This window comes from Rhinatrema bivittatum, unplaced genomic scaffold, assembly GCF_901001135.1.
Source record: "Rhinatrema bivittatum unplaced genomic scaffold, aRhiBiv1.1, whole genome shotgun sequence".
In the NCBI taxonomy this organism is placed as follows: domain Eukaryota; kingdom Metazoa; phylum Chordata; class Amphibia; order Gymnophiona; family Rhinatrematidae; genus Rhinatrema; species Rhinatrema bivittatum.
The window spans coordinates 1-13733 of NW_021821479.1; the positions used below are offsets into that span (position 1 = coordinate 1).

At 51.0% G+C, this 13733-nt stretch overlaps 1 protein-coding gene across 2 annotated transcripts; it reads right to left on the bottom strand.

Moving 5' to 3' along the window:
- Positions 1-2077: 2077 nt before the first annotated feature.
- On the bottom strand, positions 2078-12845 carry LOC115082686 (AP-1 complex subunit gamma-1-like; the record flags this gene model as incomplete). Of its 2 annotated transcripts, none has more annotated exon segments than XM_029586880.1 (13): positions 2078-2132; positions 4489-4629; positions 4762-4875; positions 4983-5038; positions 6048-6146; positions 6291-6371; positions 6566-6661; positions 7229-7305; positions 8207-8303; positions 8691-8832; positions 10392-10516; positions 11804-12008; positions 12612-12845. In XM_029586880.1, coding segments are annotated over 12 exon segments (1284 nt in total), but the record flags the coding sequence as incomplete, so codon positions are not given.
- Between the last annotated feature and the right edge of the window lie 888 nt (positions 12846-13733).

Genomic DNA, 13733 nt, shown 5'->3' on the forward strand with positions numbered 1-13733 from the left:
TATTTTCCTCATTTTATCAAAGTTTCCCTTTTTAAAATTTAGTGTTAGAGCTGCAGATTTACTTATTGTCCCCTTCCAGTTATTAGTTTAAATTTGATCATGTTATGATCACTGTTGCCAAGTGGCCCCACCACGTTACCTCTCTCACCAAATCCTGCATTCCACTAAGAATTAAATCTCTTGTTGGTTCCTGAACCAATTGCTCCATGAAGCAAACATTTATTACATCCAGGAACTTTATGTCTCTAGCAAGTCCTGATGTTACATTTACCCTGTCAATGTCACCAAGCCACCACATCACGCCCCCCCCTATCATCTCTCCCACCACCCTCCTTTCAGCTTTCCCAACATGCCAGAGACCTAGGGGTCATCATTGACAATAGCTTTAATCTAAAGAAGTTCATCAGCAATACCCTAAAGGATGGCTTCTTCAAACTCCAAACCCTCAAAAAACTGAAACCTCTTCTACACCCCACTGACTTCTGCACTGTACTTCAAGCAACAATTCTATCCAAACTTGACTACTGTAACTCCCTCCTCTTGGGATTACCTAAGAATGTCACATAATCCTTACAAATTCTACAAAACACCACTGCTCGAATCATAACCAACACACGCAGAAATGAGCATATAACCCCCATACTCATGAACCTTCACTGACTCCCTGTTACTTCTCGTATTCAGTACAAATCCCTCTCTCATATTCACAAAGCCCTTTACAACCCAGAAATGTACTGGCTTAACGGTTCCCTTAAATTCCACCAAGCCAAGAGACCCGCAAGACACCAATATCATGCAACCATGCTAACCCTCTCTCACAAAACCACCAAACTGGCCGCAACTAGAGCTCGTCTACTCTCTGTGTCAGGACCAACCCTTTGGAATATTATGCCAGTAGATCTACGCCAAGAGGCTTGCCATAAAACATTTAAACAAAAACTCAAAACATGGCTTTTCACGAAGGCATTCAAATAGTACTTATCACCAAAAGTCACTCATTTTGCTCACCCTTCAATCTTCTTTGCCAACAAAACACTCTCCCTGCCACACACTGCCTCTACCCTCACCACCCCTCCTCTCCCGCGTCCCTGCCCCTAACAGATCCCTCAGTTCTAACTTTACGATCCCTCATAAGATAACTCCCTCTCTTAGTTGCTACCATCCTCTATTTTCGACTTCATGCCTTGACTTACATATCTTCAGTAATGTACACTTTGTATATAGTTTTATAATCATATATGCTATTTCCTCCCCAATGCATCTATTGTAAATAGGTCCTTGCAATCTTTTCAACTCTTCATTCCCCATCTCTATATGCAATATACAACCCCTATCCCTTCTATACATTCCGTCCATCTTCTTCCCCCAATCATCTCTCTCAATACCATCTCAGTTATCCAACAACCTCCATTTAAGTCTCTCTATTTAAGCCTCGTTCATTGTATAGTTTATTTAATTTTATTTTATTCACTGTTTTCCTATAAGTTCTATGTAAAGCCTCTGTTTTGCTGATTTTGAAGTTATTATGTAAACCGAACTGATGTTACCCTAGAAGTCCGGTATATAAAAAACCACAAATAAATTAAATAAATAAATTAAATAAATAAATAAATAAATAAATATTGGGGTAATTGAAATCTCCCATTATTTTTGCACTGCCAAATTGGTTAGCTTCCCTGATTTCTCTTAGCATTTCATCATCTGTCTGACCATTTTGTCCAGGTGGATGGTAGTATACTCCTATCACTATACTCTTACCCAACACACATATAGATTCTACTGAGCATTTAGTCTCTTGTATGATCTTTATCCTATTGGACTCTATACCCTCCCGGACATAAAGTGCCACACCCCCACCATTTTGTCCAGGTGGACGGTAGTATACTCCTATCACTATGCTCAGCACAAGGGATGAGCGGAGGCAGCAGGAGCAGGGAGATAGCAGAGAGAGCCATGAATTGCCAGGTGAGATGGAACTTCACAGACCTGGGCCCATCAAATCCAGGCAACATTCATTCAAGCCTACGTGAAGCAAAGGCGAACGAGCAGCCTGGCCCAGGCCGGGATGGAAACGCACCTTCGTCAGAACCTCCATTATGGTGTCGATGTGCCAACGCTTGGATGGAGAGTATCTGAGAGGGGGGAGAGAAGGAGAAGGGGGGAGTCACTGAAAGAATGTGCATGACCCCCATGTCCACTGGTTGCAGGGCTCCTCCACCCCATCACAGCTAGAGCCCCCTCCACCCTGTCCCAACCAGCACCTCTCTACCATCCCCTCCTCCCTTTATAGGCAGCGATCCTCCAGCAACCCTTCCACTGCTCACAGCCAGGGCCTCTCCACCCTGCCCCAGCTAGTACCCCTCTGTCATCCTCTTCTCCTTTTAACATAGTACGAAAGTAGTGATGGCAGAAAATGACCAGCTGGCCCATCCAGTCTGCCCTGCAAGTTTCTTATGGTAATAGTATCTGCCACTCCCTGCAAGTTACCCCATGCTTCTCTTAAGGGTGGCAACTGTAGCTCTGTGCAGTTATTTGGTGAGCTTTCTTGAAAATTCAGACAGTGCTGATGATTTTTGCTCATGTACTTGGCCTTAGAAGCAGTCCCTTACGTCTGCGTATCAGTACCCCAGACTATAAAAGTCAGGGCCTGTGTTGGTTGTCTGAATCCAGTTCCTCTTCCACCCCATCAATGTCAAAGTGGAGTGCGATGTTTTAATTGGTTCAAAGCATCAAGGCTTATTGGTTAAGGGTAGTAATCCCTGGCCTTCTGTTAGGGGTAGTAACTGCTGCTCTGTGTAGGTTACCCCCATGCTTATCAGTTCCCCAGACAGTAAAAGAAGGGACACTCTTTGGTTGCTGTCTTAATACAACTCCTCTTTTCCACTTGCCACTGAAGCAGAGAGCAATGATGGAGTTGTGTTAACAGTATATAGGTTTAGTAGTTAAAGGTATTAACCACCCCAGCAGCAAGTTACCCCCATGCTTATTTGTTTCCCCAGACCGTAAAAGTCTTGGTTGCTGTCTTAATACAACTCCTCTTTTCCACTTGCCACTGAAGCAGAGAGCAATGATGGAGTTGCATCAAGAGCATGTAGGCTTATTGGTTAAGGGTAGTAACTACCACAACAGCAAGTTACCTCATGCGCTCTTTTCTTCTTTTCCATCCTCTCGTCTTTAGGGATCCACAGTGTTTATCCCATGCCCCTTTAAATTCTTTCACTGTTTTCATCTTAACCACCTCCTCCGGAAGGGCATTCCAGGCCTCCACCCTCTCTGTGGAGAAAATTTCCTGACCTTGGTTCTGAGTTGTCCTTCCAGAAGTTTCATTTCGTGACCCCTAGTTCTACAGTTTCCTTCCCAGCGGAAAAGGTTTGAAGTTTGTACATCATGAAAACCTTTCAGATATCTGAAGGTCAGGATCCTATCTCCCCTGCACCTCTCTCTTCCAGGGTGTGCATATTCAGATCCTTCAGCCTCACCTCATAGATCTTCTCATGCAGACCCCACATCATTCTGGTCGCTCTTCTCTGGGCCACCTCCATCCTGTCTTTATCCCCCTCCAGAACTGAACAACGTACTCCAAATGAGACCTCACCAAAGACCTGTACAAGGGCCTCACCAGCTCCTTTTTCTTACTGGGTATTCCTCTCTCTCTATGCAGCCCAGCCTTCTTCTGGCTCTAGCTATCGCCTTCTCACACTGCTTCACCAACTTCAGGTCGTTGGACACCATCACCCCAAGGTCTCTCTCCTGGTCCCTGCACATCAGTCTTATATCCCCCATCACACACAGCTCTTTTGGATTGCCATTGAATCCCAGCTGCCAAATCTTCAACCACTCTTCCAGCTTTCTTAAATCACTTTTCATTCTCTCCTCAGGCATGTCCGCTCTATTGCAGGTCTTAGTATCATCCGCAAATAGGCAAAGTTTACCTTCTGTCCCTTCTGCAAAGTCACTCACAAAGATATTGAACAGAACCGTATCCAACATTGATTGCTGTGTCACTCCACTTAACATGGTTCTCTCTTCAGAGCAGGTTTCATATACCCTCACACGTTGTCTCCTGTCGGTCAACCTGTTTGTAATCCACGCCACCACCTTGGTGCTCACTCCCAAACTTCTCGTTTTATAGACAGAGATCCTCCACCAACCCTTCCTCCCCCTCACAGTGAGAACCCCTCCACCCTGCCCCAACCAACACCTCTCTACCATCCCCTCCTCAATCTATGAACAGCAATCCTCCACCAAACCCTCCCAGCCAAAGCCCCTCCACCCCCCCCAGCCAGCGTTCCTCCACTGTCTTCTGTTTCTCCACCATCACCTCAGCCCCTCACGCCCCCCATTCCTTACAGCTCCCCACTCCCCCACCCACGACTCATGCTCTTCCACCACTCCCTAGAGCTTTCCACCCTCCACCCAACATCTCTTGCTGGAAAATGCAGGGACATGAGATATGGTTTGCGGGGGGGGGGGTGTAAATCGGTTTACTTTTCCGCAGCCAGGAAGATTCCGGAAGCACAGTCGGCCTTGAGCTCCACCACACAGATTTCCAGGAATCGCTGCAGCTCCTTCATCATTCCTCGCACGTTGGAGGCGTTCACTAGTGCAAAGCTGAGCTCCAGGGCCCTCCTGTAAGACACCAGAGTCCTGGTGTGACAGGCAGCAGAGAGAGACACTCTCCTCTCCCCTCCTCCATCTCCCTCCCCCCCTGCATCTTCCCCTTTCTTCCTCTCTGGCAGGGACACTTTGCGACTGCCTCACCTGTTGACCGAGGCGTCGGGATCCTTCAGACAGTCCACAATGGTGCTGCGGTGCCTCTGCACTGCCGTGTGATCCGTCTGCACCAGCTTCAGCAGGGAGGTGAGAGCCACGTACCTGAGGGAGGAAGGGAGAGGGTGAAAGAGCACAAACCTGCCCCCCTCCGTGAGACGGAGCACACCCCTCCACCCCGATCCTTCCTCCCCGCCTAAAGGAATCCCAACCTGATATTCTTATCATTGTTCAGAAGGAAGCGGCCCAAAATATTCACGGCCAGAACCTGCAGGGAAAGAGAGAGAGTGCAGCGTGAGACCGCTAGACAGAATCCAACTGACATGTGGCCTCTCCTTAGTCCCCATCACCCAGGGCCGATAGAAGACTATTAGGCGTCCTAGGTGAATCTCAGTCATTCGCGCCCCCCCCCCCCCCCCGCACACACAAATTACCTCCAGGACAGCGCTCCCCTTCTACCAGTGGCATTGACTCCAGCACAGTGCTCCCCTCCTATCAGTGGCAGTGGCTCCAGCACAGCGCTCCCCTCCTACCAGTGGCAGTGGCTCCAGGACAGCGCTCCCCTCCTACCAGTGGCAGTGGCTCCAGGACAGCGCTCCCCTCCTACCAGTGGCAGTGGCTCCAGGACAGCACTCCCTCCTACCAGTGGCAGTGGCTCCAGCACAGCGCTCCCCTCCTACCAGTGGCAGTGGCTCCAGGACAGCGCTCCCCTCCTACCAGTGGCAGTGGCTCCAGGACAGCGCTCCCTCCTACTAGTGGCAGTGGCTCCAGCACAGCGCTCCCGTCCTACCAGTGGCAGTGGCTCCAGGACAGCGCTCCCTCCTACCAGTGGCAGTGGCTCCAGGACAGCGCTCCCCTCCTACCAGTGGCAGTGGCTCCAGGACAGCGCTCCCCTCCTACCAGTGGCAGTGGCTCCAGGACAGCACTCCCTCCTACTAGTGGCAGTGGCTCCAGCACAGCGCTCCCCTCCTACCAGTGGCAGTGGCTCCAGGACAGCACTCCCCTCCTACCAGTGGCAGTGGCTCCAGGACAGCGCTCCCTCCTACTAGTGGCAGTGGCTCCAGCACAGCGCTCCCCTCCTACCAGTGGCAGTGGCTCCAGGACAGCACTCCCTCCTACCAGTGGCTCCAGCACAGCGCCCTTTTCTTCTGTGCTATTGGCTCTGGCACAGCACTCTCTGGGCCTCATGCTGGCGGGATGTTGCCTCCCTCAAAAATTTTGCCTCTCTAGGCGACTACCCTGGTTGGCCGTAACGGAAGCACTGGCCCTGCTCTCACCCGGAGACCACTGGCGGATCTGATGTCCATGATGGTGAGGACGGTCTCGTAGAGTATCGCGTTCCCGGCGTTTCGATTCGTGTCTGTGTTTGTGGCCACCTGCGGGGGAACAACGTTGAGCCAGCCTGAGAGACAAAGAGCGGGGTAATTCTCTCCTCCCCCCCCCCCCCGTCTGTCCTGCTTTCTCCCTCCCCCTCCTTTATCACTCTTCCTCCCCTCCCTTCCCCCCCCCCCCTCGGTTACCTGTGCTAAGGTGTCATTCATAACATCACTGCTTGCCTCGTCGTTCTGTCCCAGAATCCTCAGCAGGCGCAGGATCTGAACCTGGGAGGGAGAGGAGGATCCCCCATCACGCCTCAGGCACGGGTGCACACAAGGGCGCGCGCAAGGTGACACACGACGACACGGCGCACGCAAAAAGCATGCTTGTAAGCCAACTGCCATCCACGCCCAGGCAGAACACACGCATGCAGAACGAGAGGGGGGGAGAGAAATAACGTCGGCCCCGGGAGACTGACCTGTAAGAAGGGGTCACTGACCCCTGACACGCTGTGCTCTGGAGAATACCCCGACATCACAATGTTCTTCAGCTTTTGTACGAGCTGTGGCACCAGCTGCAGAGCAGCACCAGGGCAAGGAGGCAGGGGAGAGGGGAAGATTATTAATGATAATAACCTCTGGATTTTTAGCTCAAGCATTATCAGCAATTCAGAGACGAGTGCCTTCCCCAAAGAGCTTACAGTCTAAGTGAATACTGGGAGAGGCAATGGTAGATAAAATGACAAAGGTCACAAGGAATGCGGGAATTGAATCCTGGCTGTCCTGGCTCTCGGCCCATTGCTCTATCCTCGTTTAATTATTACAGGCTCATGACACCAAATCATCTCTGACCTCTGATTCTGACCTCTCATCCAGCCATAGCCTTCCCATCTCCAGCCGACCAACCACTGTAACCTGCTGACCCTAACCTCCAGCTCCTCCTCCCACCCAGCCATACTAACTCCATCTGACCCACCTCTGACAGTCAATGTAACTCTCTCTGACCCTCAACTCACTGGTGGGACCCCCTGACCTTAATCCCCACCCTTAGCCCCAGCCAGCGGCCGTAGGACTTGCCAGGGCAGACACAATGGTGTGGTCACCCCCGGATCCTTGGGGAGAGGGAGGAAGGGGTCTCTCACCTTCCGTAATTGCTGCAGGACACCGGGACTGCAGAGACAAATCTCCATAATCAACAAGACTGCCCCATGCAGCACACCTGGGGAATAACCCGAGAGAGCAATCAGGACAATCCCCCGGCTCCTGACCTCCAGTCTCATACCAGCCCCCCCACCCCAGGGATCAGAGCCCTCCCCACTCACTGCACTGTCTGGGGGGGGGGGGTGTATCTCATAGGGAATGCAGCCCTGGAGACCCCGCTCCAGTCACCTCAGAGAATTCATCCCCGAAAGACCCCCCCATGCCCGTCACTATAATGCCCGGGAGGGGGGGCTTTATGTCACTATAATGCCCGGGGGGGGGGTGTGTGCTTTACGTCACTATAATGCCCGGGGGGGGGCTTTATGTCACTATAATGCCCGGGGGGGGGGGCTTTACGTCACTATAATGCCCGGGGGGGGGCTTTATGTCACTATAATGCCCGGGGGGGGGGGCTTTACGTCACTGTAATGCCCGGGAGGGGGGCTTTACGTCATTATAATGCCCGGGGGGGTGCTTTACGTCACTGTAATGCCGGGAGGGGGCTTTACGTCACTATAATGCCCGGGGGGGGGTGCTTTATGTCACTATAATGCCCAGGGGGGGGGGCTTTACGTCACTATAATGCCCGGGGGGGTATGCTTTACATCACTATAATGCCCGGGGGGGGGCTTTACGTCACTATAATGCCCGGGGGGGGGTGCTTTACGTCACTATAATGCCTGGGGGGGGGTGCTTTACGTCACTGTAATGCCCGGGAGGGGGGCTTTACGTCATTATAATGCCCGGGGGGGGGTGCTTTACGTCACTGTAATGCCCGGGAGGGGGGCTTTACGTCACTATAATGCTCGGGGGGGGTGCTTTACATCACTATAATGCCCGGGGGGGGGGGCTTTACATCACTATAATGCCCGGGGGGGCTTTACGTCACTATAATGCCCGGGGGGGGGTGCTTTACGTACCATGGTTCCTCTCGGTTAGCAGCTGTTTGCAGACTGGTAGGAACATCTCGGTCAGATCTGGAACCTTCCGGATGATGTGAACAGCGCAGAGCACGGCCTGAGATCACGAGGAAAAGGGATGGGGGTGGTGGTGAGAATTATTTCATAGCTAAAAACACAGACAGAAGAGGTCGAACTGCAAACTCGGATTTTAGCGCTCGCCCCGTGCCCCACCCTGCGTTTCACTCTCTCCCTGCGCCCGAGTTCTAATCCAGGGCTCTGTCCTGGTCTCTTGGGGGGGGGGGGGGTGAGTGTTACATTATTCCTGCTCTCCTCTCCACCTCAGAAGTTGCCCGGCCCCCATCCCGGCTATGGGTAAACATGCCCAGGGGCTCTGAGCGCCAGCGTCCTCTTATTCCTCCTGCCTGTGCTCCCCCCACATCCTTCCAGGGTTGAAGGAAATCAGACAAAACTCTCTGGGTAGAAGTTGCCAGAGCAGCAGGACCTTCTTCTTGACGTAGGAGTTTGAAGTCTGCAGGAGGCGCTCCACTTCGCTGGCCAGGTCACGGCACATCTCCGAAGATCCCATGCATGCCAAGGAACAGAGAGCCAGGCCCTGGATTTGCTGGACGCTGTTGTTCAGGTCCCTGTGCAGAAAGTGTGAGGGACAATAAAAAGCCAAACCTTATAGTAAGGGAGGAGAATGGGAGAGGGGGTGGGGGGTGGGCAGAGGAAGGCCATTGCTCTGTGTATATCTCTCTTATGTCCACTCATACCCGGTTCATCTAACTCATTGCCTATCAACCAGTCATTGCTTCAGTATCCATCAACGATCAGCCCCCTTCACCCACTGCTCCATCACCCATCTCTTCATTAACTGCCCCGCATTACATTTGGCATCAATCCATCCCCATCATTCATGCATTTTATCCTCCTTCACTCTGTCATTCATCTACCATTCCTCTATCCATCGTCTTTTCGCCTTCCTGTACCCATTTCTTCATCCCTCGTCTCTCCATGCCGTTCTGCATCCATCTCTCACACATCTCTATCACTCAACTGTTAAGAACAAAAGACATGCCATGCTGGGTCAGACCAGGGGTCCGCCGAGCCCAGCATCCTGCGCCTCGACGGTGGCCAATCCAGATCACTATTTTATCTTCTGCCACTTCATCAGCCATCTCTTCGTCATCCTTCTATCACCTCTCCATCCTATACATCCCTCCCCTCATCCATCACATTTATTTATTTATTTCTATTCTGCTGATCCACCAATCGCAGTGGATTACAATCAACATACAAAGTAAAGCATTACAAAACCTTACATTCTTCCACCGTCCTTCTGTTTGCATCTGTTTGTCATCCAGCATTTCTCCATCCTGGTATGCACTCTTCTGTCTCTGCCAGCCCATCAGCTCCTTCATCAACGCACCTAAACAGTAAAGACCCATCCCATATCTACTGCACGGACATCTGGCCCTCTCTCCCAAAAACACCTCATCAGATTTCTCCATCTCTGCAATGCCCTCATTCTCTATCACTCATCCACAGATACAGTTGCACTGGAGAAGGTACAGAGAAGGGCGACCAAAATGATAAAGGGGATGGAAAGACTAAAGAGGTTAGGACCTTTCAGCTTGGAGAAGAGATGGCTGAGGGGGATATGACAGAGGTCTATAAAATCATGAGAGGTCTAGAACGAGTAAATGTGAATCGGTTATTTACTCTTTTGGATAATATAGGAGGACTAGGGGGTATTCCATGAAGTTAGCATGTGGCACATTTAAAACTAATGGGAGAAAGTTCTTTTTCACTCAACGCACAATTAAGCTCTGGAATCTGTTGCCAGAGGATGTGGTTAGTGCAGTTAGTGTAGCTGGGTTCAAAAAAGGTTTGGATAAGTTCTTGGAGGAGAAGTCCATTACCTGCTATTAATCAAGTTTACTTAGGGAATAGCCACTGCTATTAATTGCATCAGTAGCATGGGATCTTCTTAGTGTTTGGGTACTTGCCAGGTTCTTGTGGCCTGGATTGGCCACTGTTGGAAACAGGATGCTGGGTTTGATGGACCCTCCGTCTGACCCAGCATGTCAACTTCTTATGTTTTTGCCAGCCATCATGACCATTTATCAATCTATTATTAATTCATGTTTCTGCCATCCATCCCTATCCTTGATCAATCCATCCATGCCTTCATCTTTCTTACGTTTTGATGCTGTTGGTGATCAGAAGATGGGCATCTTGTCTCTCATCCAATAGTAACATAGCTCCAAGATAACCAATTCGTTTGTCTGTAAATTTTGGAGATGCAATCAACTTGAGGCACTCCATCTGGGAGAGAGGGGAGGAAGGGAACAGGGGAAAGAACCAATCGGTAGGAAAAATCAGCTCTATCAGAATTCATTAGACAGCAGAGAAATTGATGGTGAAATTATTTCCAATTGGGATCCTCCCAGTATGATTGCCATGAAGCAGAGGCACATGCATAGGGGGAGGAGAGATGTGCTACATGGCTGATTGACCGACACTAATCAATGAAAGCTGTGAAATATGGAGCCCTTCTTCCAGTCCCACCCACTGCCACAACTCGCTGTGAAATGCAGTTTACAATCCCACCGCTCCCACCAACTCATTGCCAAATCTGGAGCTCTAGCCCCCAATCCCACACCGCAATGTAATTTCAATAAATCCCTCTGCCTCCCTGAGCTCGGAGGCGGATGATGGCATCAGAGCCTTGACACCCATGTGATTTTCATCATGGGCAGCAATAGGATATGGAAATGAAACGGGTTCATAGCAAAGGGATTAGAAAGAAAATATATATGTATATTTAAAATGTGATAGGGAGAATTCAGAAGAGAAGCTGGAAGGACGTGAAAGGAAGTGGAAAGATCCTGGCAGAAAACCTGGTGAAAAGGAAACAGATTTTCTGGTCATGTATTCAGAGGATCTGGTGGTAAATGAGCTAATCCAGTACTGGAGGGTATTAGAGAAGGCAAAAGAGATAAGGAAAATAGCCAAGAGCAATGGCATTAAAGCATAGTCAAGATCTGGAAATATAGGTGAAACCAAGAACAGGGCTGGCTCTGGTTTGCAGAGCTACTCTTAGAAGGAAGCCTTGAGAAGAGGCAGTTTTAAACCTTTTTTTTGCTAGGAAGAGAGGTGCATCACTGGGGAGAGAGGGAGGGGCATGCTGGGGAGAGAGGGAGGGCATGCTGGGGAGAGAGGGAGGGGCATGCTGGGGGGAGAGGGAGGGGCATGCTGGGGAGAGAGGGAGGGGCATGCTGGGGGGAGAGGGAGGGGCATGCTGGGGAGAGAGGGAGGGGCAGGCTGGGGAGAGAGGGAGGGGCATGATGGGGGAGAGGGAGGGGCATGCTGGGGAGAGAGGGAAGGGTATGCTGGGGGGAGAGGGAGGGGTATGCTGGGGAGAGAGGGAGGGGCATGCTGGGGAGAGAGGGAGGGGCATGCTGGGGAGAGAGGGAGGGGCATGCTGGGGGGAGAGGGAGGGGTATGCTGGGGAGAGAGGGAGGGGCATGCTGGGGGGAGAGGGAGGGGCATGCTGGGGAGAGAGGGAGGGGCATGCTGGGGAGAGAGGGAGGGGCATGCTGGGTTGCTTACCTGTCCAAAGTGGGCAGGGTAGCCTAGCATGTGCATGTAGAGCAGCTTGGCCACGTTGCGGTGACGGTACAGCCCATCCTCTTCACGGAAGGAGGAGCGGATGTCTGCGCACTCCTTCTGGATGATCTCCCGCTCCTGCGCCAGCGTCTTGGCCGTGCGGATCATTCGGATCAGCTCCTGAACCTTCAATGGGGGGAGCATGGTCCTGCAAGGGAGACAGGGGGGGGGGGGGAGCAAAGGAGATGGGAATCAGGCGATAGCAGGGCTGGTGCAAGGGTATGAGGCAAATCTTACAGCCTTGCATGCCCCCTTCCAGATCACCTTCCCTGTCTTCAGCCACCAGCAGTCCTGCCAGGCCTTTTCCCTGTGCTCTTCAGCTGCCACCAGAGGCCAGGGCTCACACTGGCGAGTTTGGCGCTGTAGGCAACCTCCTACTTTGCCTAATGGAAGCACCGGCCTTGGGCAGCAGAGATGGAACATGGGATCCAGAAATTTGACACATTAACACTCCCTGGGGTTGGTGACTTTCAGGACTAAGTGCAACACACACACACACACACACACACACACCTCTCTCTCTGCAGCTCTTGGGGGGAAGCAGGGCCAGGCGCTGAGGTCAGATAAGTTCCCCTGTGTTTATTCTTCAAACAGCTCACCTGCATAAAGGTCCTGAAGCTGGGGAGGAGACAATTCACAGCTCACTTGTGTGTATAAATATATATAGTCCAGAGCTGGGGACAGGGCAGGTAACAGCTTACCTACATCTACATATATTCCGGACTCAAGAAAGGGACAGATCAAAGCTCACCTGTGTGTAGATTTTGCAGCCCGCAGTTCGTGAGTGGCAGGGTTGATTGTAACAGCTGCCAGCAACGAAGCAGAGTCGATTCCCCGGGTGCTCTCCCGTCACCAGCCCGGGATCTCCCCTCTTTCCTAGGGGAGGGCTTCCAGAGACACTCTTTCTGGCAGGGCCGGCTGCGGCCTGGCTCTTAGCACTTCCTGGAGCTGAGGAAGCTCAGCCCTGCCCAGCTCACCTGGCTCAGGTTGCCCAAGCTGAGACTGCAGCTTCCTGCACCACACTCCCCTCCACTGGTAGAAATTGGGAACTGCACCCACCAGGGACGGCAAGTGAGAGCACTATGGGCTTCCTTTTAACTATTTTATGCAACACTTTGGCAATACATGTACGAAGTGTCAGGCCAAGAAAGTTTCCTGAATCCAGGTAAGCAGAAACAAGACTTGCTCTAATGCTGCAGAATGTTAGGAATTATTAGGAAAGGAATGGAAATTAAAATAGAGGATGCCATAATGCCTCTGTATCTCAAAAAACATATAGCTGCACTGGAAAAGGTCCAGAGAAGGGCGAGCAAAATGATCAACGGGATGGAACGGCTCCCCTATGAGGAAAGGCTAAAGAGGTTAGAGCTGTTCAGCTTGGAGAAAAACCTGAATCAGTTATTTACTCTTTCAGATTATGCAAGGACTAGTGGGAACTCAATGAAGTTAATAAGTAGCACATTTAAAACAAACTGGAGAAAAATATTTTTCACTTTGTGCACCATTAAGCTCTGGAGTTCATTGCAGGAGAATGTGTTTAAGGCAGTTAGCATAGCTGGGTTTAAAAAAAAAAGGTTTGGACTAGTTCCTAGAGGAGAAGTCTATAAACTGTTATTAACCAAGAGAACAGCCACTACTTATGACTGCGGGATAGCAGCATGGGATGTATTTACTGTTTGGAATCCTGCCAGGTACTTGTGACTTGGACTTGCCACTGTGGAAATGAGATACTGGGCTTGATGAACACTCGATCTGACCCAGTATAGCAATTCTGGGGTTTCAGACACTACACTTCGGGACTAGTACTCCTGCTCTGAGCTTTCATGGAGCAGGAAGTCTGGATATCAGTAATCACAGAGGCGCAGAAATATAA